At 42.8% G+C, this 27428-nt stretch overlaps 1 protein-coding gene across 1 annotated transcript in view; it reads right to left on the bottom strand.

Moving 5' to 3' along the window:
* LOC126475202 (4-hydroxybutyrate coenzyme A transferase) overlaps positions 1 to 27428 on the bottom strand; it is a 148499-nt gene that overhangs the window by 21215 nt on the left and 99856 nt on the right. Inside the window, exon 3 of the mRNA XM_050102853.1 lies at positions 12980 to 13128. Coding sequence (XP_049958810.1) covers positions 12980 to 13128 — 149 coding nt within the window. The remainder of the gene's footprint in view (positions 1 to 12979; positions 13129 to 27428) is intronic.

The following is a 27428-nucleotide window of genomic DNA, read 5'->3' as shown; positions in this document are numbered from 1 at the left end:
AGAACACTTAGAGACTGCTAGCGTTTGATCACCAGCAAGTGATGACGTGGTACGCTTCATCGCGCATCATCTGCCCTGATGCCACCCACTCCAATCAGGGTCCCTCCCCACGGGCACCAGACAGCAGCAGCAGCAGCAGCAAAGGCCACCTGGCAGGATGCCCACTGCCTAGAGCCCCAATGCCCCATGGTGACGGGCATCTACTCCTTGGCATACGTGGGGATCCCTGTGTAGTCAGGGGGCTACAACCAACAACAGGGTTCATGGCGACCCCACCACAACAGACTGGCTACCATGCTGGATATGAGTTGCAAAGAATTCCATGATCATTATCGGCGCAGAAAACGACACTGCGTAGTGGGTGGAGGAAAACGCTCCCAGGAAGGCGTCCTCGCCAAAGAGCGGGACAGCAATGCCTCGATGAGGAAGTGGGCTGAAGATCTCAATGCATGATGGACACGATGCACCACGTAAGGCGCCCTTCCCAAATTGGCTCGCTCTTCGGGAAAATTTTGGAAAATGGAGGTCAAACCCTACATGGGACCATCACATGAAGGCCAAAAGGTGTGAGACTCCTTTTAGTCGCCTTTTACGACAGGCAGGAATACCTCAGGCCTCCAGGGGGGAGACCAAGAATGAAGTACTCGGATTGAGGAGAGTGTAAGACAGGGAAGTAGTCTTTTGCCCTGTTGTTCATCTGTAGTCAAAGAAACAATGATGGAAATGAAAGAAAGGTTCAAGAGCGGAATTAAAATTCAAGGTGAAAGGATATCAATGATAAGAGTTGCTGATGACATTGCTATCCTCAGCGAAAAAGGAAATATTACAGGATCTATTGAATGGCATGAACAGTCTCACAAGTACAGAACATGAATTAAAAGTAAACTGTAAAAAGACTGCAGTAATGAGAAGTTGTAGAAACAAGAAACTTAACATTAGGACTTGTGATCAATAAATAGATGAAATCAAGGAATTCTGCTACCTAGACAGCGAAACCACCCATGACAAGTGGAGCAAGGAAGACATAAAAAAGCAGACTAGCACTGACAAAAAGGACAATAAATTTCTGAAAATATTCATTTGAAGCACAGCATTGTATGGCAAGGGACATGGACAGTGGGATACTAACAGAAGAGAATTCAAGCATTTGAGATGCGGTGCCACAGAAAAATGTTGAAAATGAGTTGGAATGATAAGGTAAGGATTGAGGAGGTTCTCTGCAGACTAGACAAGGAAAGGAATACATGTAAAACACTGACAAGAAAAAGGGACAGAATGGTAGCACATCTGTTAAGACATCAGGTACAAGAGGGAGCTGTAGAGCGAAAAAAAACTGCAGAAGAAGTCAGAGATCGAAATAAATCCAGCAAATAATTGATGACATAGGCTGCAAGTGCTACTCTGAGATGAAGAGGTTGGCACAGGAGAGGAATTCGTGGCAGGCCACATCAAACTAGTTAGATGACACATTATGGTTTTCTAACCCTGTGGGTATCTGCTGTAAAGACAGACAAATGCAAGTGATATCAGTATCTTTCAACCTGCTCAGATACTGCTGACAAAGTAACACCTCATTTACTTTACTTTTGACCCCTCTAACACAGTGATGAAGAATGCTGATTTCACTGTTCACTCTATTATTATAAGATGAATTGGGAGTCTTTGTCAATTCCATTTCCTATTATTTTCCGTCTGAATTCTGAATCTGACCCTGAAGTCGATGTCTCACCTGACACCTGAATCTGACCCTGAAGTCGACGTCTCACCTGACACCAATAACCACAGTGATTTGCCTTTGTCTCTCTCAAGTTTCCTGGTGATTGTTGTTCTAACTTGTCCTTACCCCTCCTACTCAGGGATGGGTCATGTAAAGGGTATTTCCACCTTATAGCAACTACTGAAACTGAACAGCAGAGTTTTCCCAGCACTTGTCATGGTGCTAAAGATCCTACATACAACCTACATTTATGTGCTCAATAGCTACTCCTATTCTGGTCAGGTCATCTTTAATTTGGTACTTCTGTTTTTAGCAAGGCTGTTTCCAGTTCCCTCCACTATCAACACCCGGTCTGCTTAGGTGCATTTTTACACATTTGTTCTAATGTTTCTGTTATGTGTTTAAACACTGTGTTTCACCAAACACATGACTGTGTACTCTGCATTTTATTTTTCATGTAACTGCTGCCCCACATCCCTCCTATTACTGGTACCTAGCAGCAGAACTCTTCTTTTCCTATTCTGTTTTTTACCTGAATTATCTGTAAGTTTCTTAGCATTGTTGTTTACTTTTGATCAGCAATTGTACTGGATGGCTCGTAATGCGTCAACAAATGATTCACTTCCAAAACCAAGCCATGTTGTAATTGAATGGTGTCTCCACCTGTTGATGTCTTATGGGTTTGATAGAGATGATTATTGCTGGGAACTGGCTGAAAGAACTGTTTTACAGGATTTATACCGAAAACATTCTTGATAAGATATTGTATGACCATATATACCGCAGAGCTGTTCATGCACACATCCTCCCTATTACTGTTTTGGCTGCTTTAATTTGACAAAGACAACTCATCTACTGGGTCAGATTATCTACTCTTCTGACATATCCATCATTTTGAGGGCAGATGATGCAGCATTCAATCCCAGCAATGCTGAAGACAATTTAAAATCGTTATCTTATTGCTACACTACAGACTGAGTACTTCACTTGAGTACATTAACAGGTAAGTCCAATAAAGCTGAATGGATGGGGGATTGGAACCTGTACGGCAAATGTGTCAAAGAAATGATTCCCTCTCATTTCAACTGTGCTAGGAGTACACATCTACACTACCAGAACAGTATCAGCCCAAGGCACACAACAGATTCTCAAGACTTTCACATGCCTATAGCTAAGGCTGACATACTATGCAACATACTGAAAATTCTAATCAGGCATCTGATCAGACATGACAATGGAACAGCCCTGGAACAGATCCCAATAGTGGCAGTTAAGAATTACGGATGATTCATGGCTGCAACATATGGGATGTTGTGTCATCTCGAAGGACTTTGGATTATGCTAAATCTCTAAAAAGACTGGACAAGTAGGGATGGTTACAGAGGTATATCCAAGAACATGTAGATATGGTGCCTTCCCGTGTAGTCAGTGATAATCTTCAAACTGAGAAGTTATGTGTGTGGTTATGAAAACACCTTTCCTTGATAAGGAGACAGTGTCACCTGCAATTGGAACAATCAGTTCCATACAAGTGAGCTCGAGGAACTCATCAACTAAGGGAAGAAACTGGTGGGAGAAAACTTTTAAGATGTAAAGTGCAAACAAAAGAATAATGTGGCAATGTGGTTACTCTAGCTTCAGTTTCATGTACACTGAAAATTTCAAACGCAAAAGTTGTAGTCAAACCTCTTATTCCCTTCCTATGGGTGTGCGTTGCCAAGCAATCTGATGAGTGTCATGCAAAATTTTTGTAATTTTGGCTTGAGACCTTTCCAGTGTCTCTTCATCAGGATGGCACAAGGGCACAAACTAATCATTGTATGCAGCATTCACTCCAATACAGGAAGATGTGGACCTTGGTATGCTCACTTATGCAATAAAATGCTTCTACTGAAAGTTGTATGGATTATGACTACAACAGCCATCTCAGAGTCAGTGTGCAAGATCTATGTGGACTATGTGCAAGAGCAGTTCCTCTTGTAATGTTATGGAAGTTCTTGACAGGCATCCTAATGACATCCATTACAAACTCAGCAAATAGCACAACACATTGAGCTTTACTGCACTCGCCAACAAAATTCATCTTCTTGACCACAATAGCCACTGCACTGTTGCAAGAAAGATTTTTATCCACTGACACAAACAAACGGAACTTTATTTCAATGCTGATGACTGAAATAGAAGTAAGGGCATCTTTGGTGATTGCAAACACAGCTGTGGGTTTTTTTTTTTTTTTTTTTTTTTTTTTTTTTTTTTTTTTTTTGGGCGCAAAACTGCTATGGTCATTAGCACCCGGTCCGTGACTTAGGAAACAGTAAAAAATCAAAATTGAAAACCAGCAGCAATGGGAACAAAAGTCATAAAATTGGAGAAACTAAAAGCAGAAGGAAGGCTTAAAAATCCACTACAGAAAGGGGTTGGTTGTCCCAAAAAAAGCTTCAAATGACTGACGTCATTTCACTGGCACTAATAAACTGGAGAACGCGGTCGGCTGAGCGCGTGTCATTTGCTAAAATCGACAATATATCAGGCGATAGCTGTAGACTGGAGCGTAACGGATTAAAATAGGGGCACTCGATTAAAAGGTGTCTTACCGTCCACAGCTGAGAGCAGTGGGGACATAGTTGGGGAGGATCGCTGCTTAAAAGATGTCGATGGCTAAAAAGACAGTGCCCTATCCGGAGTCGAGTTAAAATTACCTCCTCCCGACGACGCGTTCGGGAGGAAGAGGTCCAAGCACAAGGAAGAGCTTTCACGTCCCGCAATTTATTATGGGGAAGTGTCGACCAATGCTCGTGCCATAAATGAACAACACGATGACATAAAACGCTCTGTAGATCGGCAAAGGGAATCGATTGAATAGCTGGCCGAAGAAGAGAGACTGCAGCCTTGGCTGCAATATCAGCCGCCTCATTTCCACAGATACGAACATGTCCTGGGAGCCAGAGGAACGCCACCGAGACGCCCCCCCAGGTGGAGCAAGCGCAGACAGTCCTGAATCCGGTGAACCAGAGGGTGCACAGGATAAAGAGCTTGGAGACTGAGGAGAGAGCTGAGAGAATCTGAGCAGATAACGTACTGTATCCACTGATGGCGGCGGATGTAGTGGACAGCCTGGAGAACAGCGTAAAGCTCCGCAGTATAAACCGAACACTGGTCGGGAAGCCGAAAGTGATTTGGGGTGTTGCCAACAATATAGGCACTCCCTACACCTAACGATGTTTTCGAGCCGTTGGTGTAAATAAATGTGGCGTCCGTCATTTGTGCACATAGAGCAGCAAATGCCCGACGATAAACAAGTGAAGGGGTACCATCCTCGGGAAATCGACAAAGGTCACGGAGCAGGCAGATCCGGTGACAGAGCCAAGGCAGTGCTGTACCCCAAATTGTCAAGAAGGTTTTAGGAAAGCGGAAGGAAAGAGAATGGAGCAGTTGACGGAAGCGGACTCCCGGTGGTAGTAGAGAGGAGGGGCGGCCTGCATACCTTACATCAAAGAAGGCGTCGAAAAAAAGGTCATGGGCTGGATTAGCAGGAATGGAAGACAGATGGCTAGCATAACGACTCAGAAGGACTGCTCGCCGATTGGACAGCGGAGGTTCAGCAGTCTCAGCATAAAGGCTTTCCACAGGGCTGGTGTAAAAAGCTCCAGACACTAAACGTAATCCACGGTGGTGGATAGAGTCGAGACGCCGAAGAATAGATGGCCGAGCAGAGGAGTAGACTATGCTTTCATTGTCCAATTTCGAGCGCACTAAGGTGCGATAGAGGCGGAGAAGGACCACTCGGTCCGCTCCCCAGGAGGTACCATTCAGGACACGGAGGGTGTTAAGGGATCGCAGACAGCGAGCCGAATGATAGGAAACGTGGGAGGACCAGCACAGTTTTCTGTCAAACATAAGACCCAAGAATTTAGCGACGTCTGAAAACGGAAGGTTGACAGGACCTAGATGTAAGGAGGGCGGAAGAAACGCCTTACGTCGCCAAAAATTAACACAAACGGTCTTACTGGGAGAGAAACGGAAGCCGGTTTCAATGCTCCAAGAGTGGAGACGATCGAGACATCCTTGAAGACGTCGTTCAAGAAGGCTGGTCCGTTGAGATTTGTAGTAGATCGCAAAATCGTCCACAAAGAGGGAGCCTGAGACATCAGGAAGGAGACAATCCATAATTGGATTGATGGCAATGGCAAACAGTACAACACTCAGCACGGAGCCCTGGGGTACCCCGTTTTCTTGGGAGAAAGTACAGGAGAGAGTAGTGTTCACCCGCACCCTAAATGTGCGCTCTGTCATAAATTCGCGAAGAAAAAGGAGCAACCGACCTCGAAAGCCCCAAGAGAACAGTGTGCGGAGGATGCCTGTCCTCCAACAGGTATCGTATGCTCTCTCCAGATCAAAAAATATTGCTACTGTTTGGCGTTTCCGGAGAAAATTGTTCATGATATAAGTGGAGAGAGCAACAAGATGGTCAACTGCAGAACGATGCTTTCGGAATCCGCATTGGGCAGGTGTTAAAAGACTGCGGGATTCCAGCCACCAAGCTAAACGGTAATTCACCATACGCTCTAAAACCTTACAGACACTACTCGTGAGAGAAATGGGGCGATAGCTAGAGGGGAGATGTTTGTCCTTTCCAGGTTTCGGAACGGGAACGACAATAGCTTCCCGCCATTGTCTGGGAAAAGTACTGTCGGTCCAAATTCGATTATAAAGGCAAAGGAGGTAACGCAGACAATGGGTTGATAAATGCAGCAACATTTGGACGTGGATACCATCCGGTCCTAGGGCGGAGGAGCGAGAAGAAGAGAGTGCATGTTGGAGTTCCCGTATGGAGAAAACAGTATTGTAGCTTTCGCGATTTTGAGAGGAGAAAGCAAGAGGTCGCACTTCCGCTGCACATTTCTTCGAGAGAAATGCTGGCGGGTAATTTGAAGAGCTCGAAATCTCAGCAAAGTGCTGACCCAACGAGTTAGAAATTGCGACGGGGTCCACTAATGTGTCATGCGCGACAGTGAGCCCAGAGACCGGGGAGAAACTAGGTGCGCCTGAGAACCGTCGAAGCCGACTCCAAACTTCCGACGAGGGAGTGAAGGTGTTAAATGAGCTAATAAAGAATTTCCAGCTTGCCTTCTTGCTATCGCGGATGACACGACGGCATCGCGCAGGGAACTGCTTATAGCGGATACAGTTGGCCAAAGTAGGATGGTGGCGGAAAACGCGGAGAGCACGTCGCCGCTCACGTATTGCATCATCATGGCATGCCTCGTTCCACCAAGGAACTGGGGGGCGCCTGGGCAATTCGGAGGTGCGTGGTATTGAATGTTCCGCAGCTGTAAGAATAACGTCGGTAATCTGGGTGACCTCATCATCGACGCTGGGAAAATGACGGTCATCGAATGTTGCTAGAGACGAAAAAAGTGTCCAATCAGCTTGGGCAAACCTTCAGCGTCGCAGTCCCATGTATGGCAGTTGAGGCTGCAGTCTAAGGACACATAGAAAGTAGTCACTCGAGTGTGTATCCTCAAGGGCGAACCATTCGAAGCGCCGAGCTAGCGAAACAGTACCGACTGCAAGGTCCAAATGAGAAATTTGTCGTGGAGGCAGATAAAAATGTAGGGACCCCAGTGTTGAGGCAAACTAGATCCGCTTGGTGGAAGACGTCTAGCAATAGTGAGCCACGTGGACAAGGATGTGGAGATCCCCAAAGCGGGTGGTGGGCATTGAAGTCCCCAACCAGCAAATAGGGGGGTGGAAGCTGACCAAGAAGATGAAGGAGATCAGCTCGTGCCATTGGTGTGGACGATGGAATGTATACAGTACAAAGAGAGAACGTGTATCCGAAAAGGGAAAGACAGACGGCGACAGCTTGGAAGGAAGTGTTTAAATGGATTGGGTAATAATGGAGAGTTTCATGGAGAAGAATCATGAGTCCTCCATGTGCTGGAGTGCCTTCAACAGAGGGGAGATCATATCGGACGGACTGAAAATGAGGGAGAACAAAGCAGTCATGGGGACGCAGCTTTGTTTCCTGAAGACAGAAGATGACCGGCGAGTAGGATCATAAGAGGATCGACAATTCATCCTGATTGGCTCGAATACCATGGATATTCCAGTGGATAATGGACATAGGGTGAACAGAAAATGGAGGAATGTGACCAAGGGTGCTGTCAACTCAACGACTGCTCAGAGCTTGCGACCGACAGCATGGAATGGCATTCAGGTGAAGGCAGAAGATCCTGATCCATAGGTTGGTCAGGAGCAGCTCCTGCCACCAGCGATCGGCCGGTTGATCGGCCACCAGCAGTGCGCCTCGGTGACACAGAAGACGGCCGAGGGTGATTTCCGCCAGGTGGTGCTGTAGATGGGACACGCCTTGGCGGAGAAGGAGAGGAACTGGGTTTCTTTGTAGCCTTCTTGGAAGTATGATGTTTAGATGAAGGAGGAACCGATGGTTGGGAAGTTTGGGTACGTAAAAACTCTTCACGAGTATGCTCTTTTTTCGAAGTCTTGGTGTCTGACTTTTGGGCTCGAGATTTAGCAGAACCCGACGAAGGGTGAGCCATAGAGTGGGCAGGCGAAAGTGGTGAGGTTGAAAGGGCGATCTTTGCGCTGGCCGATCTGACGACCGTGGCACTAAAGGTGAGGTCGCAAGTCTGCGTGGCCACCTCCTTTGTTGGCCGAGGAGAAGCAAGGACAGTGCTGTATTTTCCTGTCTGAGGCACGGTGGGCTGTCGACTGGCGAATAATTTTCGAACAGCAAAGGTCGACACCTTTTCCTTCATTCTTATTTCCTGGATGAGCTTTTCGTCCTCAAAAACGGGGCAATCTCGAGAGAAGCAGCGTGGTCACCGATACAGTTGATGCAGCGAGGGGATGGAGGTGGACAAGCACCCTCATGGGCATCCTTGCCACACGTAACACATTTGGCCGGATTGGAACAGGACTGGCTGGTGTGATTGAACCGCTGACACCGATAGCAAAGCGTAGGGTTTGGGACGTAAGGGCGAACGGAAATTATCTCATAGCCTGCTTTGATTTTCGATGGGAGTTGAACTTTGTCAAATGTCAAGAAGACAGTGCGGGTTGGAATGATGTTCGTGTCAACCCTTTTCATTATTCTATGAACAGCCGTTATGCCCTGGTCAGACAGGTAGTGCTGAATTTCTTCGTCAGACAATCCATCGAGGAAGCGTGTATAAACGACTCCATGCGAGGAATTTAAAGTACGGTGCGGTTCCACCCGGACAGGGAAGGTGTGTAGTAGTGAGGTATGCAGCAATTTTTGTGCCTGGAGGGCACTGTGTGTTTCCAACAACAGGGTGCCATTCCGTAATCTGGAACAAGACTTTACAGGACCTGCAATTGCGTCGACACCTTTCTGAATAATGAAAGGGTTGACCGTGGAGAATTCATGACCTTCGTCAGACCGAGAAACAACAAGGAACTGTGGCAATGATGGAAGAACTGTCTGTGGCTGAGACTCTGTGAACTTACGCTTGTGAGCAGACATAGTGGAAGGTGAGGAAACCATTGCGGAAGAATCCCCCATGATTACCGGCGTCTCCGATGGCACGCTCCTCCCTTGTGGGGGCCCTCTCTGAGGGCACTCCCGCCTTAGGTGATTGTTCACACCTCAGGTCACACCTTCCGACAAACGGACGGAGGGACCAATCAGCACTTTCGAAAGGTATCAGCTCGGGTAATCACCCCTCCCTGGGCCTGGCCATTACCAGGGGGTACATACGTGTCCTACCTGTCTACCCGGGGCAGGGAATTACGCGTTACCCCGTTCCGGCTACGCATGGAAGTGCGTGGGTCGGCCTTCAGACACGCACAGGGAGGAAAAAAGAGAAAGGGAAAGGAAAGAAGAGTGGTCTCAAACGCCGCAGCGGAGAAAAGGGCAAAGAGAAGAGGGAAGGAAACGAGAAGGACAGAGGAAGGACGAAGACTTGCAAGTGTAGAAAGCAAGGAATTTGTAACAGTCTCGAGCGTCCGTCTCCAGACGTAGGCACAAACCATACTCCCAGAGGGGGAGAAAGGGAAGGAAAGAGCCAGAGGCGAGGGGGGGGGGGGGGGGGGGGGGGGGCGAAGATGGGGGATGGGGAAGGATGCGGAAAGGGAGGGTATGCAGCCCGGAAAGGAAGGAGGGCTGCATTAGCTCGGGGTCCCGTGCTCGCTACGCACGTATCCACGAAAGAGTTGTGGACCCCCTGGGGGGGAGAACACTGCTGTATCAAATTTGCTACTTTGACTGTGTCACCATCATTGGTGAAGAATTAGATATCCTAGTACTGCCGACAGTATTATCCTCTTCTCAAAATAACATATTTTTCCTAAATAGTATGATGATTGTTGTTCCAGAATTCTATACTCATCACCATGGTACCAATTTAAATCCACAGGGCATTCCTTTCCTTCATCCAGAAAGTGGGTATGATGCTACCTTAACCCCTTTTCGACAAGGGGAGACGAAAGTGTGTGATTTCGCAGTGTCTTTAAACAGCCAGGCATAACAGTACACGAAGTTTTTACAGCACAGGAAAAGTTTTCTTATGACATGGTATGGCAGAAACATCACCCCAGATACCACTGACTATCTTCCGTACCAACAATGTCAGAACTGTGGCAAAACCCAAATCCTAACTGAAGAGGCTGCCACCTACCCAATCTTTTCATACCCACGAAAAGATTCCATCAGTTTAAAATGACTGCATGCTAGAAAGAGGTGGCGTGATTCTCATAACAAAAATTCAACTCAAGACTCTTTACTGAAAATCATTTCTTGAAAATGTACGAACGGGTGTAGCATTGGGCCTGCAACTATAAAAATCAGGACTTCAGTGCTCTGCCATTAACAAACATTGTTGTGACCCTAAATATAAAAATTCGTCTGAGCTGGACCTCAACATGAAGAATGCTATATGAGATTACAACAGCACGTAAGCACTAACAAACATCACTGATGACAAGAAAGCTAATGCCCAAGTTGACTTGCCATCTGGACCAAAAGGTCAAGGCGTTCACTTTTTGTGAGATTCCGTTGCGTATCACTTCATTTGTTGTAGGAGTAGTAGTAGTAGTAGTAGTAGCAGTAGTAGTAGCAGCAGTAGTAGAAGTAGTTTGTATCTTTATACATGCATTTAGGAGGTAAGAAATGGCACTGTATTAGATGTAATGAAAATCTTTATGAAATATGCATCATATCGATAATATCAATAACTGTGGCATTTTTAACATTCTGTGATGCACTGATCAGTTACAAATGTGATCTGTATGTAGGTGACTTACGCAGGTTCTATGGAGTATTTTGATTAGACAGATTGCACTCTGAAATTTTTTGACCAGATAAATTTAGCCATCATAATCACACTTACACTTACATGACAACAATGAGTGTCATAAAATCAAAGGGAGATAAGTGTAGGCGAATACTTTTACAGACTTTACATCTGAAAATCCTTCAGTTACTAATGAAAGTTTACAACTTAGGTGATTGGAAGTCATCAACACATACACTTAATAACTGTTGGAATTGTCCTCCTCTTGCTTCTAAATACGCCTGCACACTTTTCGTGTCATGGACTTTCGCACCCTCTGGAATACTCCCCAATGGATTTGAATGGTTCCACAGGCTTCCACGAAATGTTTATAAAGTGTTTCTTGCATCTGAGAGATGTGCTGCATAGACAGATTGTTTAACATGCCCCCAGAGATGATAATCTAAAGAACTGAGATTGGGGGAAAGTGCAGGCCATGAAATTGTTTCTACTCTACCTATCCATCCGTCATGGTGGATACCAGCCATTGCATCTCCAACAAAGACTGAAATGTTCTGCAGCTCCATCATGCATAAACTACATGTTTCTTCTTATTTGCAGGTGCACACCCTGTAGTAGACCTTGGATGGTACTCCGAATAAATGCCCTGTGGACAGCACATGTAAGACGAGCTCTGAGAACATCTGGCCCTACCAGACAGTCACCTGCAATTCCAGCCCACACATTAATCTTAAACTGATGCCGACGTCTGGCCTATACTATAGATTGAGGATTGAAATTGCCCCATAAGTGTTGGCTGTGAAAATCTGTTATTCAGTTTCTTCCAAATACTGCCATGTCTGTAAACAAAACTGAACAGAGGAACAAGGGATTGGCAGTTTGTGCAACAGATCATCGTAGAAGTTCTCCAAGGATGGGTGATCGTCAACTGTAAGGCCCCGTAAACATTTAAGATTATATGGATACGTGAGCCGTTTGTGGAGTATCCTCTGTGTTGAACTTTGAAACGTAAAACATGCCTGGGCCACCTGGCTCTTCTTCGACAGCCTGTAGAATGCACACATCCTAGTCAGGTGTGAGCAACATGTGGTCTTCCTCGACCCGTAGTCCGTGGTGCTACGGATCCTATCTTGGCAATGCAACAATACACAGCACCAAAAGTTGGATGACTCTGTTGTCATAGCTCTGGAAAAACGGCCTCATGCCCGTCATCATTCACATGGGCGTACATAAAAATTATGTCAGACTACTTGTGAATTAATATCCTTCTTTGTTTTAACGGAACACTTTCAGTTAACTCACTACCTGCAACACACATATACATTGGACACACTGAAGACAGATGAATCTCTCATGTTAACAAACCTTCCTGGCAACATAATGTCATCTAGAATAGGAATCAAACGGGTGCATAGAAGTAGTTTGGTCATACTTGGGAAGCTGTTGAATGTCGTCCTTCATTAATAACTAAGAAAACAAAGGACTTTTGGACATGTGTTTATATGAACTTTTTTCTGTTTAGGTGTAAAGAACCTGTCCCAAAAGTTTGTAGAAGTATCAGATATCTTGCCACAGAGTATGCAAGGTAGAGCAGCAGAGTTCATCTTGCAGAGGGAGTATAAATTTGAAATCGGACAACATAGCGGCAAGTGATCAGCCATTGACACACTGAAAAAAAGCATGTTTGTTTAGGTTATTGTTTTCTGCATTTTCATACCAATAGCTAGTAAACCACAACCATATGACTATCAAATCAAGTGGAAGAATTTTTATAGGTACTGGACTGTACTGGAAAAGTAGAATAAGAAACTGACTGTAAATACAGAACAATGCACATTACTTTAAGTATGGTAATATCCAGAAAAAAAATCTTGACTCTGAACATAACAATAAAAAGTGAAAAATTTAGGAAATCCCCAGTTAAAGTGAGATACAGATGACAGCATTAATTTTCTGACAAAAATATTCATATTTCCAAACTTACCTGAATAAGTGCTACATCAGGTTTGACAATCTTTTGATGGAAAAGCTTAGGAATTTCTGACAAGAAAATTGGTATACAGTCCGAACGACCTTCAGCTACTGATTTCCGTACATTTGCTGCCATGAAGAAAGAACATGAGCGAAAGATACCTGAAACAAATAGATATAATTAATATAATAAACAGTATATACTCTGCACAAATGTACTTTGGCAACGTGTTAAGTGCTCCTGTACTTCATTTTCTTAGACAAACACAGGGTGTATTTTTCAGGTACCATATGCAACAGGTATTACTGTATGAATACTGCATTGTAGAGCAAAAGTGATTCTGTTTTCTATAAGCCAGTTAAATGAATTTTTACTGCACCCTGTTTTGAATATTTTAGTAATCTTCTGCCAGTTGTAAATTTCTCTCAAGTAACTTAATAATTCCAGAAATAAGGTATACAAGATCTAATCTTCAAGAAACAAACAAATTCACACTCACTTAAGTGACTCCCACATATAATCCATTTGTTGCAATACTTTCAAACTGACGAATTATATTTTTGCCCCATGGTTTCAAGACAACTTCCTGAACACAGAATGGGGAGGGGGGGGGGGGGTGGGAGGAGGGGGCACTGCTCCACCTAGCTCTCAGGGAAAGGAAGACGTAGTTCAGCAAGATGGTTTTCTTTCAAGAAGTTGATATGGCTAAATGTTCTCAGTCTACGAGATGAAGCAATTAATGTTTTGAAATATTCAAATCAATGTTCCTTTAAGACAATTACAGCAATAATTTTTACATTTTTACAATTTCATTAAGCACTGTTCATGACACATTTGGAATTACTGTGGCGGAAGTTTTACAACCCATGTGACACTTTCTTATTCACAGTGATATGTACATTCGGTACAGAACATAAAACGAAAGAGATGCTTTAGGATTATCTGTTGACTGTATATCTGATAGCTTTGGGGTTATCTGTCGACTGTATATCTGCCTCGATGCCAGTAACGTGTATTCTTATCACCACCAGGGTGTAAAGCTAGTTCGCGTCCGTAGTATAACACTATACGTGCACCCTGGCCAACACTAAATGAACTAGCACATACTGGCAGTCAGATAATCTGAGCATCTCCTGACTATAAGACACTTTCAGAAAGAGTTATGTCACCAGACAGACCAAATGGCCCTTCTCAGATCCCTCTGACCAGGAAACTCGGACCTGTGGTTCGAATTTGTCACAAACATAGAAGGCATAAGCTGTGCTAAGTGCCAGTTTCTATCGAAACTATTAAAAAATGACAACATTGACTTGGTTGCTATACAGGAAACCCATAGTGATACAGTGTAACAACTAAATAAAAGGGCAAAATACCAGGCTATGAGTGTTGGGAGCAACATATCATAGGTCTTATGGAGTAGCCACATATGTCAAACAAAATATTGAAAACGCTTTCCCAATTTCTACATCCACCAATGAAGACATTCATAATGTTGTCACAAAAATCGGAAGCATTACCGTCTCCAATATTTATAAGCCACCTGCTACACCTTGGCCAGCCCACGTTCTTCAAACTCAACCACATCCTGCTGTATATGTTGGGGATTTCAATAGTCATCATGTACAGTGTAAGTATAAAGACAATGATGCAAATGGAGAAGCATTAGCAAAATGGGCAGAAGATGAATACTTATACCATGTATTCAATGCTAAGGATCAATTTACATTTAGACCAGCTGCCTGGACACAGGAATACAATCCTGTTCTGTGTTTCGTCTCATCCAGCAACAAGGACCAACCTCTCATGGCCGTGTGTAGAGTTCTGCCGACTTTCCTCACAGTCAACACCGTCCAATCATAATAGAAGTAGAAACTCGAATTCCCCTAATTACCTCTATTCCTCGCCCACAACAGATTTTTAAAAAAGCCAATCAGAATGGGTTCGCCACAGATCTGGACCAATGTTTGGGATGGATACCACCTACTAGCAAAAATTACCAAAGATTTGTTGGTGCCATGATAAGCACAGCCAAGAAGCACATACCAAAAGGGTACCGCAAAGAATACATCCCTGGACGGTCCCAAACCAGCGGAGAACTATACCAGAGCTTCCTTGAATCCGGAGATCAGGAAATAGCAGATGAACTGCTTCACAGCTTGGATGCTGCCAGGAGACAAAAGTGGACAGAAACTGTAGAAAGCCTCAATTTCCGAACACCTAGCAGGCAAGCATGGTCACTGCTGAGAAAACTAAGGAGCGGCCCACCAACACAATGACAAAAAGCAACAGTAAGACCAAATGCCATAGCTGCACATCTAGTTAACACGTCTAGGACACCAAAGGATAAAACACATACAATGCAAGTGAAGCGAAAACTCAGAAACTGAACATGTTGTGGACTGGCAAGACAGCCAATCCACAGTGACGGGTAACCGAAAGGCACGCGCTTAAACTCACGCAGGCTGGCGTGAGGTCTGAAACAGGATACGTAATGAATGCTATAAAGAAAAGTACGTAGCTTCTGGAATACTTAACTTTAATCCATAATTGTATAACATCGCTCTTGTACAGATATAATCTCCATTTCAATATACTTGGTGATGGCGCCTTGCTAGGTCGTAGCAAATGACTTAGCTGAAGGCTATGCTAACTATCGTCTCGCTCTCATTTGGGAAATCGAAGCATGCCAATCCACCAAGACTCTGAGGCTGCAAACACTAATAGGCTTCGATCTAGAAACCCGCCAACACGAACAGCAAGGACCTGTGTACAACAAGGTTTCAGTATCACAAACGCATGGTCTGAAAAATGGAACGCATGGCAAAATCATAACATGCCTTGCATCACACAAAAGCCACCTGGTTTTGACCTACCACACAAAACGTGGTCCACTCTTAAATAGGATTCGAACTCGTCATGACAGATGTGCTTACTCCCTGTATAAATGAGGTAAAATACCATCCCCTCAGTGTGATTGCGGAGAAAATCAGACCATCAGCCACATTGTTGAAGAGTGTTTCAGAATATGTTTCTTTGTAATCCTTTATTAATAATGGCTGGCTCTGAGCACTATGGGACTTAACAGCTATGGTCATCAATCACCTAGAAATTAGAACTACTTAAACCTAACTAACCTAAGGACATCACACAACACCCAGTCATCACGAGGCAGAGAAAATCCCTGACCCCGCCGGGAATCGAACCCGGGAACCCGGGCGCGGGAAGCGAGAACGCTACCGCACGACCACGAGCTGCGGACTTTATTAGTAACGTTTGTTTGCAATTATTAACGTTTGTTGTATTAGTGATTTGTCTGTTTCTTTTTTTATGCGTCTGTAATGCCATACGATAAATAAATAAATCACCACCACCACTGTTGCTGTAGTAAGTAGGTGAAAGCAACGGCATTGTTGTAGTCAGATAATGGAATAGTAATTTAGTGATATGTAAACAATTCTTCCTACTCTCTGAACTGGGGTTTTACACGTTATTTGTAACTATTACTCTTATTTTATTCAGTCAAAAACCTGCCTCTAAAGAAAAATGTCAAGTCTACAACGATATCGCCGTCATTAGAGAGAATTCTCCGGTAATGCGGCTAGGAAGATGCCTCAAGACTTCCGCTGTTCTGCCCATAGAAAACGCGAGGATTTCACACGCAATATTCGGCGACTATTATAATTTGCTTTTCTTATTTTGATGTAGGGAACACATTAAGAGTAACTCAAATCATTTGTCTTGTCCCGTAGCTTCGGCAGTGTACACGGCGGAAGGAGGCTAATCATTAACTTCCTTCATCATTTTTCTCCTTTTAGACGGTACAAAATACCGTACAGTTACAATGCTCACATTTCAACAATTTTACTATGCAACCAAATAAACGCCTATGTTCCTGTAACTATAATGACCATAAAATAGTAGTGGTACCCCGTTACTGTTAACCCCCCCCCCCTTCTCTCTCTCTCTCTCTCTCTCTCTCTCTCTCTCTCTCTCTCTCTGTGTGTGTGTGTGTGTGTGTGTGTGTGTGTGTGTGTGTGTGTGTGTGTGTGTGTGTGTGTGTGTGTGTGTGTGTGTGTGTCAAATTTATTCGATTGGGAAAAAGCTGAAACCTCAAATAAATGTGTGTCGGCATGAAGAAAGATATCTATTAGGAGGTATTTCTTTTTTGAAACAAACATTAGAAACGGTTTTTTTAACAACAAACGAAGTCTTTAACAGAAAGACGTCGGTTAGCTAATTAACCATTGCTGATTTTCATTTAAACACGAAAGGACACAATTCCGATCATCTAGTCTCATTTTACATTCCCTAAAAATATTTAGAAACAGCAGTCATGGGAATAGAACGCAGAATTACGGCAATGTCTGCTGAAGTGAAACGATACATTGAATACGTTAGCTCACTATTCACAGTAAGGAAGGCCAGGACATAAAATTATATTTAAAGTACAGAGATTTTTCAGACGCACCATTCTTTCCAGTGATCTATAGTATGTCACTGTTCTTATGTATGGAAGAGTGCTGTCTGTGCCGTTACCGCTTACATTTTTACACTTTCAACAAGGTACAGCAAAAAATTAACAGTGTTGATGCTCTATTATATCAGTTTAAAGTTTTCACTGAATGGTAAGAGAAGAAACGTTAAGACTCAAATCTGTGCCCCGTTAATTTGGTGTTTCCCTTTAGCATTTATAGCAAGAAGTATGTCTGTACATTGAATATTGAAGAACATTTTTCCAGCACTGTTGTGCTTTTGACTCATGCTTTCATACTGCTTCCTCTTCTGCTTTTCAGAAGGTAATAAATTAAATTATTGCTTATGCTGCATGATTCTTCTTTATATGGTGTTAGGACATAGGTGCGATTCTGTAATTCGAACTTCACACCGAAGTTCTATGTTAATGCGCATAAGCACCTGATCGCATGTTCGTGCAACAGGAACTCATATCTCAGTAACAGTACTATTTATCTAATTACTCAATCCGCCATCTGACGACAGCCACTGAAATTTGTTAAGAGCAGTTAACAGGAGCATAATTTTTCTACTTCCTGAAATAGAAGAATCATGCCTTCATTCTTCAGGAAATACCTAGCCTTTTAAAAATTTTGAGTAGCGTTAACAAAGTTTTATTCCGGATGTTTCTCACGCGCACAACAATCTAACAGTGTAAATATATCAAAGCTGTCATGGGACCTGGAACGTAAACATGCACCTATTCAGGCAGTGAACATTTCAGTTCCAGACAGATTCATCAAATGCAGTCTTCACAGCAGTCTACTCTCCGACCTGCTTACAAGCGCCTACGCCACCACCACGGCGTGACGTAAAGCCACAGGATTTCAGGAGCCCGCGTCATCTAGGGCCAATGCCACTCTATTAATAACGCCAATAAACCAAGTCCACGTGGTCAGAGGTTGAGTCCGCTCGCTACAACCCGATCTCATTGGCGGCAACAGTGGACTGTGTGGCTAATGTTACACTAAAATTTTCTTATTTGTTTAACAACAGTCATCTGACAGGTTTAAGAGCAGAAAGCACTCATTTCTGTCTACGTCACAACAGCAGGAAGAAGGATTCACAAAACAATTAACCATTAAGATATTAACACTCTGCAACGCTGCAATTTTTTCCTTCCACTCCGAGAATTTTTCAGGAACACCCGCAAAATTACGCTTTTACAGTATGTGATAAAGTAACATTAAATGAAGAGCTGTTGCTTGCACTTGCGTACATGACTGTGTGCAACTAAAAATCTTTTCACAGCCCACGTCTGCAGACAATGAACATGATGTTCGAAGTGTCGTCGTCGTCGGCAGCGGCGACAGCGACGGCGGCGGCGCCAAACTAGTCGTTCAGGTGAGTAATAATTACTGAAAATTCTCCGTGAGGGTTCATACAGGTGCTAGAAAGCAGCAGGTAGGGGACTTAATTCTTTATGTTACGGTACAACTCCGTATAATTGCAGGCTCATTAAAAATGTCATTTCACTTATTTAACAGGTCAAGAGGAAACCAACGTTTTCTTACAACAAAATGACACCAATGTTTGAAAAGGATCGCGTACAGTACACGTAAATTACAGAAGTACCTAGATTGTGTTGTAAACACAACCGTCTACAAGAAATTACAGTTTCTCACTAAAGATTCTTCACCCAGTTTTTTGCTTTGCTTTACAGGACAAAAATAACTAACGTCATATGCGTCCGTGTCAGAACCGTAGAACACGTATACGAAAAAGAAGTTAAAAACTACTACATGTCAAGCCCAATCATTGCTCAGTTGTTGACTACGGTCAAGACGAATGAATAATTTCTTCAGTAGACAGTCCCTCTGCTCTTTACGAAGGCAAGTAACAATTTGCAGACTTTGTTAAGCACTTACTTTAGATGAAAAATGCACTTTTTTCAAGGTGCAGTATCCGCTTCAGATCGACGTACTTTTCGTCTAATATATAGATTCCATTCCTGAACCGCTATTCTGCAACGTCTGCAGAATATCCTATCTTTACTACTTGGAGTCAAAACGTTTTCCTAATAGATGTTTCTGTAGACGTAAATCGTTTTTGGCCAGATGCATTGTCTTAAAGACATGTTTTCCTTCTGCTTTGCAAGCGTCTTATCAAGGTCTTTATTTTAGTTAGTCCGCCAGAACTGATTAGCACCTGATACCGTAATTAAAACCAAACACTTCATGCGTCCTAGAAAACAAACATAACATTTTAAACTCCTCTACTTTTCTGGTGCACGGCCACCGGTTTCGCCCGCTAATTTGACTGCCATTTCAGGTAACTCTCACCCACATCAAAATATCGGCGAATAAAGTCACATTGATTCTTTTAGAACAGAGTCCAAATATCGCTGGGAATTTATTTTTGGATGCGATTCACGTTTGTGCAAATCTGACACCGTTTTAGTTGAATGGAAACCTTCGTCGTAGTTAACTCTCAAAATTTATTGTAATCTTTATTTTTATGTACGGTATTTACTGCGTCTACTATTGCACACGTCCATAATGCCGACCGTCGAACAACATATCTCGAAGGAAATGAAAAGATTTTTTTAACCTCTAATTTTCAGTTGGCAATAAACGACACAAAACAGTTACTTGTGCGACGTCACAGCGAACCAGTTTAATATAAACAGAACTTTCCGAATACTATTACATATATTTTGTTGACTCTTGTGCAATATGCACAGACATTAAAAAAAAAAGCATCGACGTACAGGCTCTCTCTGTACCACGCAGAGAACTTTCCGCCTTATTTATAAATCATAATCTAAAGTGCACGTGAGACTGCGTACGACATGCAGTATTCTGTCGTTCCTCCGTGCACCAGAACAAATATCACAAAGCTTCTTGGCTTTTCTTGACAAGTTCTATTACTATGTGACAAGCCTTGCTTACTTGATTATTTTATGTAAGTAATAAACTGTTTCCAAGCATCCATGCAACAATGTTTTGAATTTTCCAGTCTTTCATCCACTGGTAAAGTGACAATCCTTTCTGAATTTCTGTTTGTACTTCTCTTATTTCACAGATCCTGGACAACAGATCAATGACGCTAATTCACGTCCCAATGATTTTAGCAACTGGAACGTATCAGTTCAGGTCAAATAAGAACATTGTTACATGAAGTAGGCTATGATGACAGTTGCTGACTTAAGACCTGAGATGATTCAAAAGATTTCGTTACTTCATCAATGACCATCCGCGGCAGAACTTTTTACGCAATCTTCGTAGGTTCCAAAAGCTATAAAATTTCACATGAATTGTGTATTATGTGGGTAGTATTTAAGGAGTATATAGAGGGTTTATACAAGGGCGATGTACTTGAGGACAATATTATGGAAATGGAAGAGGATGTAGATGAAGACGAAATGGGAGATAAGATACTGCGTGAAGAGTTTGACAGAGCACTGAAAGACCTGAGTCGAAACAAGGCCCCGGGAGTAGACAACATTCCATTAGAACTACTGATTGCCTTGGGAGAGCCAGTCATGACAAAACTCTACCATTTGGTGAGCAAGATGTATGAGACAGGCGAAATACCCACAGACTTCAAGAAGAATATAATAATTCCAATCCCAAAGAAAGCAGGTGTTGACAGATGTGAAAATTACCGAACTATCAGTTTAATAAGTCATAGCTGCAAAATACTAACGCGAATTCTTTACAGACGAATGGAAAAACTGGTAGAAGCGGACCTCGGGGAAGATCAGTTTGGATTCCGTAGAAATGTTGGAACACGTGAGGCAATACTAACCTTACGACTTATCTTAGAAGAAAGATTAAGAAAAGGCAACTCTACGTTTCTAGCATTTGTAGACTTAGAGAAAGCTTTTGACAATGTTGACTGGAATACTCTCTTTCAAATTCTGAAGGTGGCAGAAGTAAAATACAGGGAGCGAAAGGCTATTTACAATTTGTACAGAAACCAGATGGCAGTTATAAGAGTCGAGGGGCATGAAAGGGAAGCAGTGGTTGGGAAAGGAGTGAGACAGGGTTGTAGCCTCTCCCCGATGTTATTCAATCTGTATATTGAGCAAGCAGTAAAGGAAACAAAAGAAAAATTCGGAGTGATATTAAAATTCACGGAGAAGAAATAAAAACCTTGAGGTTCGCCGATAACATTGTAATTCTGTCAGAGACAGCAAAGGACTTGGAAGAGCAGTTGAATGGAATGGGCAGTGTCTTGAAAGGAGGGTATAAGATGAACATCAACAAAAGCAAAACGAGGATAATGGAATGTAGTCAAATTAAATCGGGTGATGCTGCGGGAATTAGATTAGGAAATGACACACTTAAAGTAGTAAAGGAGTTTTGCTATTTGGGGAGTAAAATAACTGATGATGGTCAAAGTAGAGAGCATATAAAATGTAGACTGGCAATGGCAAGGAAATCGTTTCTGAAGGAGAGAAATTTGTTAACATCGGGTATAGATTTAAGTGTCAGGAAGTCGTTTCTGAAAGTATTTGTATGGAGTGTAGCCCTGTATGGAAGTGAAACATGGACTATAACTAGTTTGGACAAGAAGAGAATAGAAGCTTTCGAAATGTGGTGCTACAGAAGAATGCTGAAGATAAGGTGGGTAGATCACGTAACTAATGAGGAGGTATTGAATAGGATTGGGGAGAAGAGAACTTTGTGGCACAACTTGACTAGAAGAAGGGATTGGTTGGTAGGACATGTTTTGAGGCATCAAGCGATCACAAATTTAGCATTGGAGGGCAGCGTGGTGGGTAAAAATCGTAGAGGGAGACCAAGAGATGGGTACACTAAGCAGATTCAGAAGGATGTAGGTTGCAGTAGGTACTGGGAGATGAAGAAGCTTGCACAGGATAGAGTAGCATGGAGAGCTGCATCAAACCAGTCTCAGGACTGAACACCACAACAACAACTATTTAATGAATCTGATCATTGTTATGGGACGGTTTGGTGAAAGTGCCAAAGTCAAGTAGACTCGTGACCTAACGACGCAACAAAGTAACGATATCAAATATGGAACTAACGGAAATCAAGACTGTATACAATGTCTGATGAAGCAATGCTTACTACGGCTGTTATGTAACAGTTACATCAGTTTCACTCAGAAATCAGCTTTCAAAACAGCCACACGTGCACAGCACCACAGATAACCTACGCAGTGTATTGTTCTGTATTGCCAGTAATAGTTTTGCTTCATATGTTCATTATAAACGAACACTGTAGGAGTATATACACGCTCTCCACTCGTATTTCGTGGTTCTGGTGAGGCTTGCTTGCTCTCTAAGGCTACTTGCCAGAAAGCAAGGGAGTCACGCATTCGAGTCCCGTCGTGAGTTTCGGTGAAACCTTTTACATTACTTTACGTAACACGTCTTTCGTTTCCTTCCATCGGCAACTCAGACGTAACTAACCATTTTGCCGTAAGCTGTGCAAGTGCCAAGTGGTTAAAGAAATGAAAAATAAGGGACTTTAATTTCAGGGCACAATACAAAATGATTTTAAAATAATTTTTATGTTTTTCCCACACGATCCTTATCCGCTAGTAAATTTAGTACGTGTTTTACCAGGATTTACGAAAGTCAGAACTATTACCAAAAGCGTGCTTTATGAAGAAAAACAAATTCTTAGTAATCTCTGGTCTTGCCAAACACCGTAAGGGCAATAAAATTCATTTTAGGAATCTTATAGTCAAGCAACTGTAGGCTCTAGAATTAAAAAAGAGGATGTGAAACTTCCTGGCAGATTAAAACTGTGTGCCGTACTGAGACTCGAGCTCTGAACCTTTGTCTTTCGCGGGCAAGTACTCCACAGACTGAGCTGCCCAAGCACGATTCACGGCCCGTCCTCAAAGCTTATTCAATTCTGCCAGTACCTCGTCTCCGTAATATCCTTTCTTCCTAAAAGTCTGCCAGCCTTGTAACTATCAACTCCTTTCGTTAAACCCAGATGACTGAGCCATTAGAGAGTTTACATAAGCTGTTAAGCCCATACTGATAAATGGGAACGCGCTTACAGTGACTTACTACTTCCTTACGATAAAACTCTGAAAACGTAGCGTGAAAATTAGATGTAGTGTAGGAAAAATTAAAGTGAGGGGAGGGTTGGGCAGGGGGATAGAAGCAGCGTGGATAGGAGAGGAGAGGACGTCGCAAGGCTTCGAGAACAAAACTGGCGGTGTACTTCAGACGCCAATATTTGTCCCCCGGCTGACCTCCGGTCTCGGGGCGCCAGCGGACAAGCCTTATCATAGCGAAAAGCACACAATCTGAGCGAAGGCCTGGGCCGACCACCACACGAAAGTCGGGCGCAAGGCTGCACGAGAGTTTTAACGCTATTTCCGACGTTGCCATAATAGTGCTCGGTACCTGGTACACCACAAATTCTTGTACACGATGTTAAGTAGCTATGCCGCGTGCTACGAAGGTAGGATAGTATGTCTAAACCCGCGTCAAAATGGAAGACACCGGAGACGTTACCAAAGCTCTACGATGCAGAACGGACGGGGTGGATCTCGCCAGCCAATTTCTTGTTCTCAGGAGTTTGAGAAACCAGCAGAAGTCCTAGAATTGGGTGGCAGTGCAGATGTTCGACATTCACTGCTCCTAGTTATTGGTCAATTGTCTTACCCGTTGCGCCATCCGCAGCGATCCGCTTTGCTAAGAAAGTAGCTGAACTATCCCAGGAATCAATCTGCAAATACTTCAGCTCCCCAAATCACTTCGTGTTACGTGTGCACACTGCCTGATTAGTAAACGAAGTTCTGGATACCTACTGCAAAACTGTCTGTACTACAGATATTTTCGGTTTTGATTAACAGCACAGTATGAGTGACCAAAGGGGAATGCATCAAAAGATGAGAAAATAACTTCGGAGCTACGACGTGCCAGCTCTGCCGTCACTGTTGTTCTTGCTACACTTGTTGCTGAACGGTGTGAAATGAAAGCCAGCGAGCTCAGTGGTATTCGTGCGCAGATTATTTGTCTCCATTCATTTCATGACATTGACATATGCCCTCATCAAGTCAACTATATATATATATATATATATATATATATATATATATATATATGTGTGTGTGTGTGTGTGTGTACACTTTCTGTTGTGTGTCTTAATCTTACAATGAACAGGAGAATGAGGGGTAATAACATACGGGTGACAATAGAAATCCCGAGCTTCTTAACGCGCCGCCAATGCGTGCTGGACTGAGGTAGAAAGTAACGAAACTTATCCCAAAATTAAACACGTTATGGTGGCGAGGTTAGTTCAAATACATATTCAAAAACAAACAGAAAGGGAATAGTTCGTCCACCCAGTACGCTGCCAAACGGAAAAAGAAATTGTGGGAGTGTTTCTAGACTTTTCGATCTTTCTATTCGTCCTTTGCGCAGAATAATTTCTTGTATGACTAGGGTCGGTTGCAAGCAACAATATAAGGATGAACTTTAATCAGGTTTGGAGGCACCCCCCGCATGCATGGTTTAATCGTCAGTAGTCTAAAATTTTGCACAGACTGTTTATCATCGAAACATGATATGTTGTTTACTGTCTTACATAGAGATTGTGCTGGAGAACAAAAATCTCTTCACAAATTGCATGTGAACTCTCACGACCCGCGAGCTCGAGTATAGCAACCAAAGCGAAGAGATCAAAGTGAACATGCTGTACACGCCTAACAAAACAAGTCAAAGGTCAACACTGTGACAGTGAATAATGCAGGCAAACACAGCTGATAAGATGGTTTGAAAAGAACGAACATTTCGTACCGCGGCGTTGCAAGTTGAGTTTAGCACGAGCGATGCCTTCTAAGTCCGTGACGATCTGCAGGCTAAGCCTTTCTGCCTGAAGGAAATTTATTACACTCTAACTTATGTTCAAGACTGCTGCAGAATACAGATGTTGAGGTTACGGGTCTGTAATTTTGAGAGTCTGTTCCTTTACCTTTTTATATACAGGAGTTCCCTACGCTTTTTTCTAGTCGCTTGGGACTTCGCACTGGGCGAGCGATTTGTGGGGTCAATGCTGCACTGTACACTATGTAATCCCGAAATGGGATTCCGTCCGGACCTGTAGACATTTGTTTTCAATTCTTTCCGCTACTTTACAGCGCCAGGTATGCCGATTCCTATGTACTCCATGTGGGAGTGAATGACTTCTTATATGCGAAATTTAAAACTTCAAATTTCGTTTCGCTGTGTTCTGTTGCCACAACAGACTGGTCGACGAGTGACTGGATGGAAGCCTCCGACCCGATTAGTGATTTTATGTAGTACCAGAATTTCTCTCGTTCTCAGCAAGATCCTTTGCTAAAGTATGAATTTCGGCAATCTTACAGGCCAGTTTACAGGTCCTGGGCGGATCCACCAACTGCCAAAAGTACGGTTATTATAGCTCGAACTATTTCTGCGAAGTGCACTGGGCCCCAGCTTGCTGAAACAACATCCTCCTCCTGATATCTATGGATACCCTCTACAATAACGTCGCCAGGTTAACTTCTAAGAACACTCTGTACAATGGCCACCTGCGTCGAGCAGGCAACATTTAAGGCCCACATACGTAGTCACCCAAGACACCGGCCTACATTTTACTGCAAAACGTCTCTGATGAACTCACACAACTGTAGTAAGTGGCTTTCCATTCGACTATACAAGCGAATTGTGACTGTTTTAAATGCCTTCCCGAGTAAACTGACCCTCATCTTTAAAATTAACAACTTCAGGAAAACAAGGGTGTTCAGAGCATATTGGAGGGTCGACGACGAGGCGGATAGTCATTGGTCCCACGTATCTCAGGCTAACATTTGGTGTAACAACGTTAGACAACGACTTATCTGCTCGGTTCGTGTATTATCTACGCATGCTCAGTGCTCACACAATGTAAGTTTCCGACACATGGTTCCTATAGGAAATATATTTGTTTTTGTCTCCTTTATCACCCCTGTTAGTTTGGGCACTGAATTTTTGGACACCATGTATATGTAAAAATGATAGGGGAAATTCACATAAAATGTCAATGTTCGCTTGTTCAAATTATTGAAACTCCGAAAGTTTTCTACAGATTGTTTCGAAATTTTGACAATATTGCATTCAATTACACTCGTGTTTTATATACCTTTTTAATATATATAATATATAAATAAATATTCCCAGACATCTCTGAAAGTTTTTGACCGATTTACTTCAAATTTTTACAATAGGACCACGCGAGGTACAGTCAGTCAATGTCGCTTTTGATGGTTGGCCTTCCGTTGTGTCCAAATTTGTTTCACCCTTCCGGAACGAAGTCTCTTTCTTCCATCACAACACGGTGTTCCAGTCAGTTTTCTAATTTCCCTCTGACCAAGTTTCGCATCACTAATCTTTCGTCTGATTGTTTTTCTATCTACAACGTTTGCCGGAGTTATACCGGCTACTTCAGGATCCTCGTCATAAAATTTAAGTCTTCATTTTCACGTCACGATGTATGTCTTTGTATTCTCCTATTTCCTTATTACTTAGCCTACAGGTTTCTCCATCAGTAATTTCTTTCTTTCCTTGACTTTCTTCAATATCTTTCTTTCTATTTAAAATTAAAGTTTCTACTCCATAAAAACATTCAGGTTTCATTACAGTGCTGTAATGCATAAGTGTACCGATTTTTGAAAGTAATTTTGCGTTAATCTGAATGCAGTTGTCCTTTTTTGACAGCGAAATTCGTTTGCAGCTTTTTCCACCCCGGTTTATTATATGATTTTACCGAAGTATTTAAACTGAGAAACCCTTTTTATTTTTCCATGTTTCGTGTTCGAAAACTTTGGTGCTTGTTTGTTGCACGTAACATATTCCATGTTTTCGAATGATATTTGTAGTCTTGTTTTTTACGCAACTTCTTTAGGAATTTCAATTTGTTTTTTAGCTTTGGTAATATCCTTAGTTAAAATTGCCAATTCATCTGCAAAGGCGAGGCAATTTACTCCAATATTATTTCTACATAACTTGATT

Source organism: Schistocerca serialis, chromosome 4, assembly GCF_023864345.2.
Source record: "Schistocerca serialis cubense isolate TAMUIC-IGC-003099 chromosome 4, iqSchSeri2.2, whole genome shotgun sequence".
NCBI lineage: Eukaryota > Metazoa > Arthropoda > Insecta > Orthoptera > Acrididae > Schistocerca > Schistocerca serialis.
The sequence above is the reverse complement of the archived record's forward strand: the minus strand, read 5'-3'. Positions and strand labels throughout refer to the sequence as shown.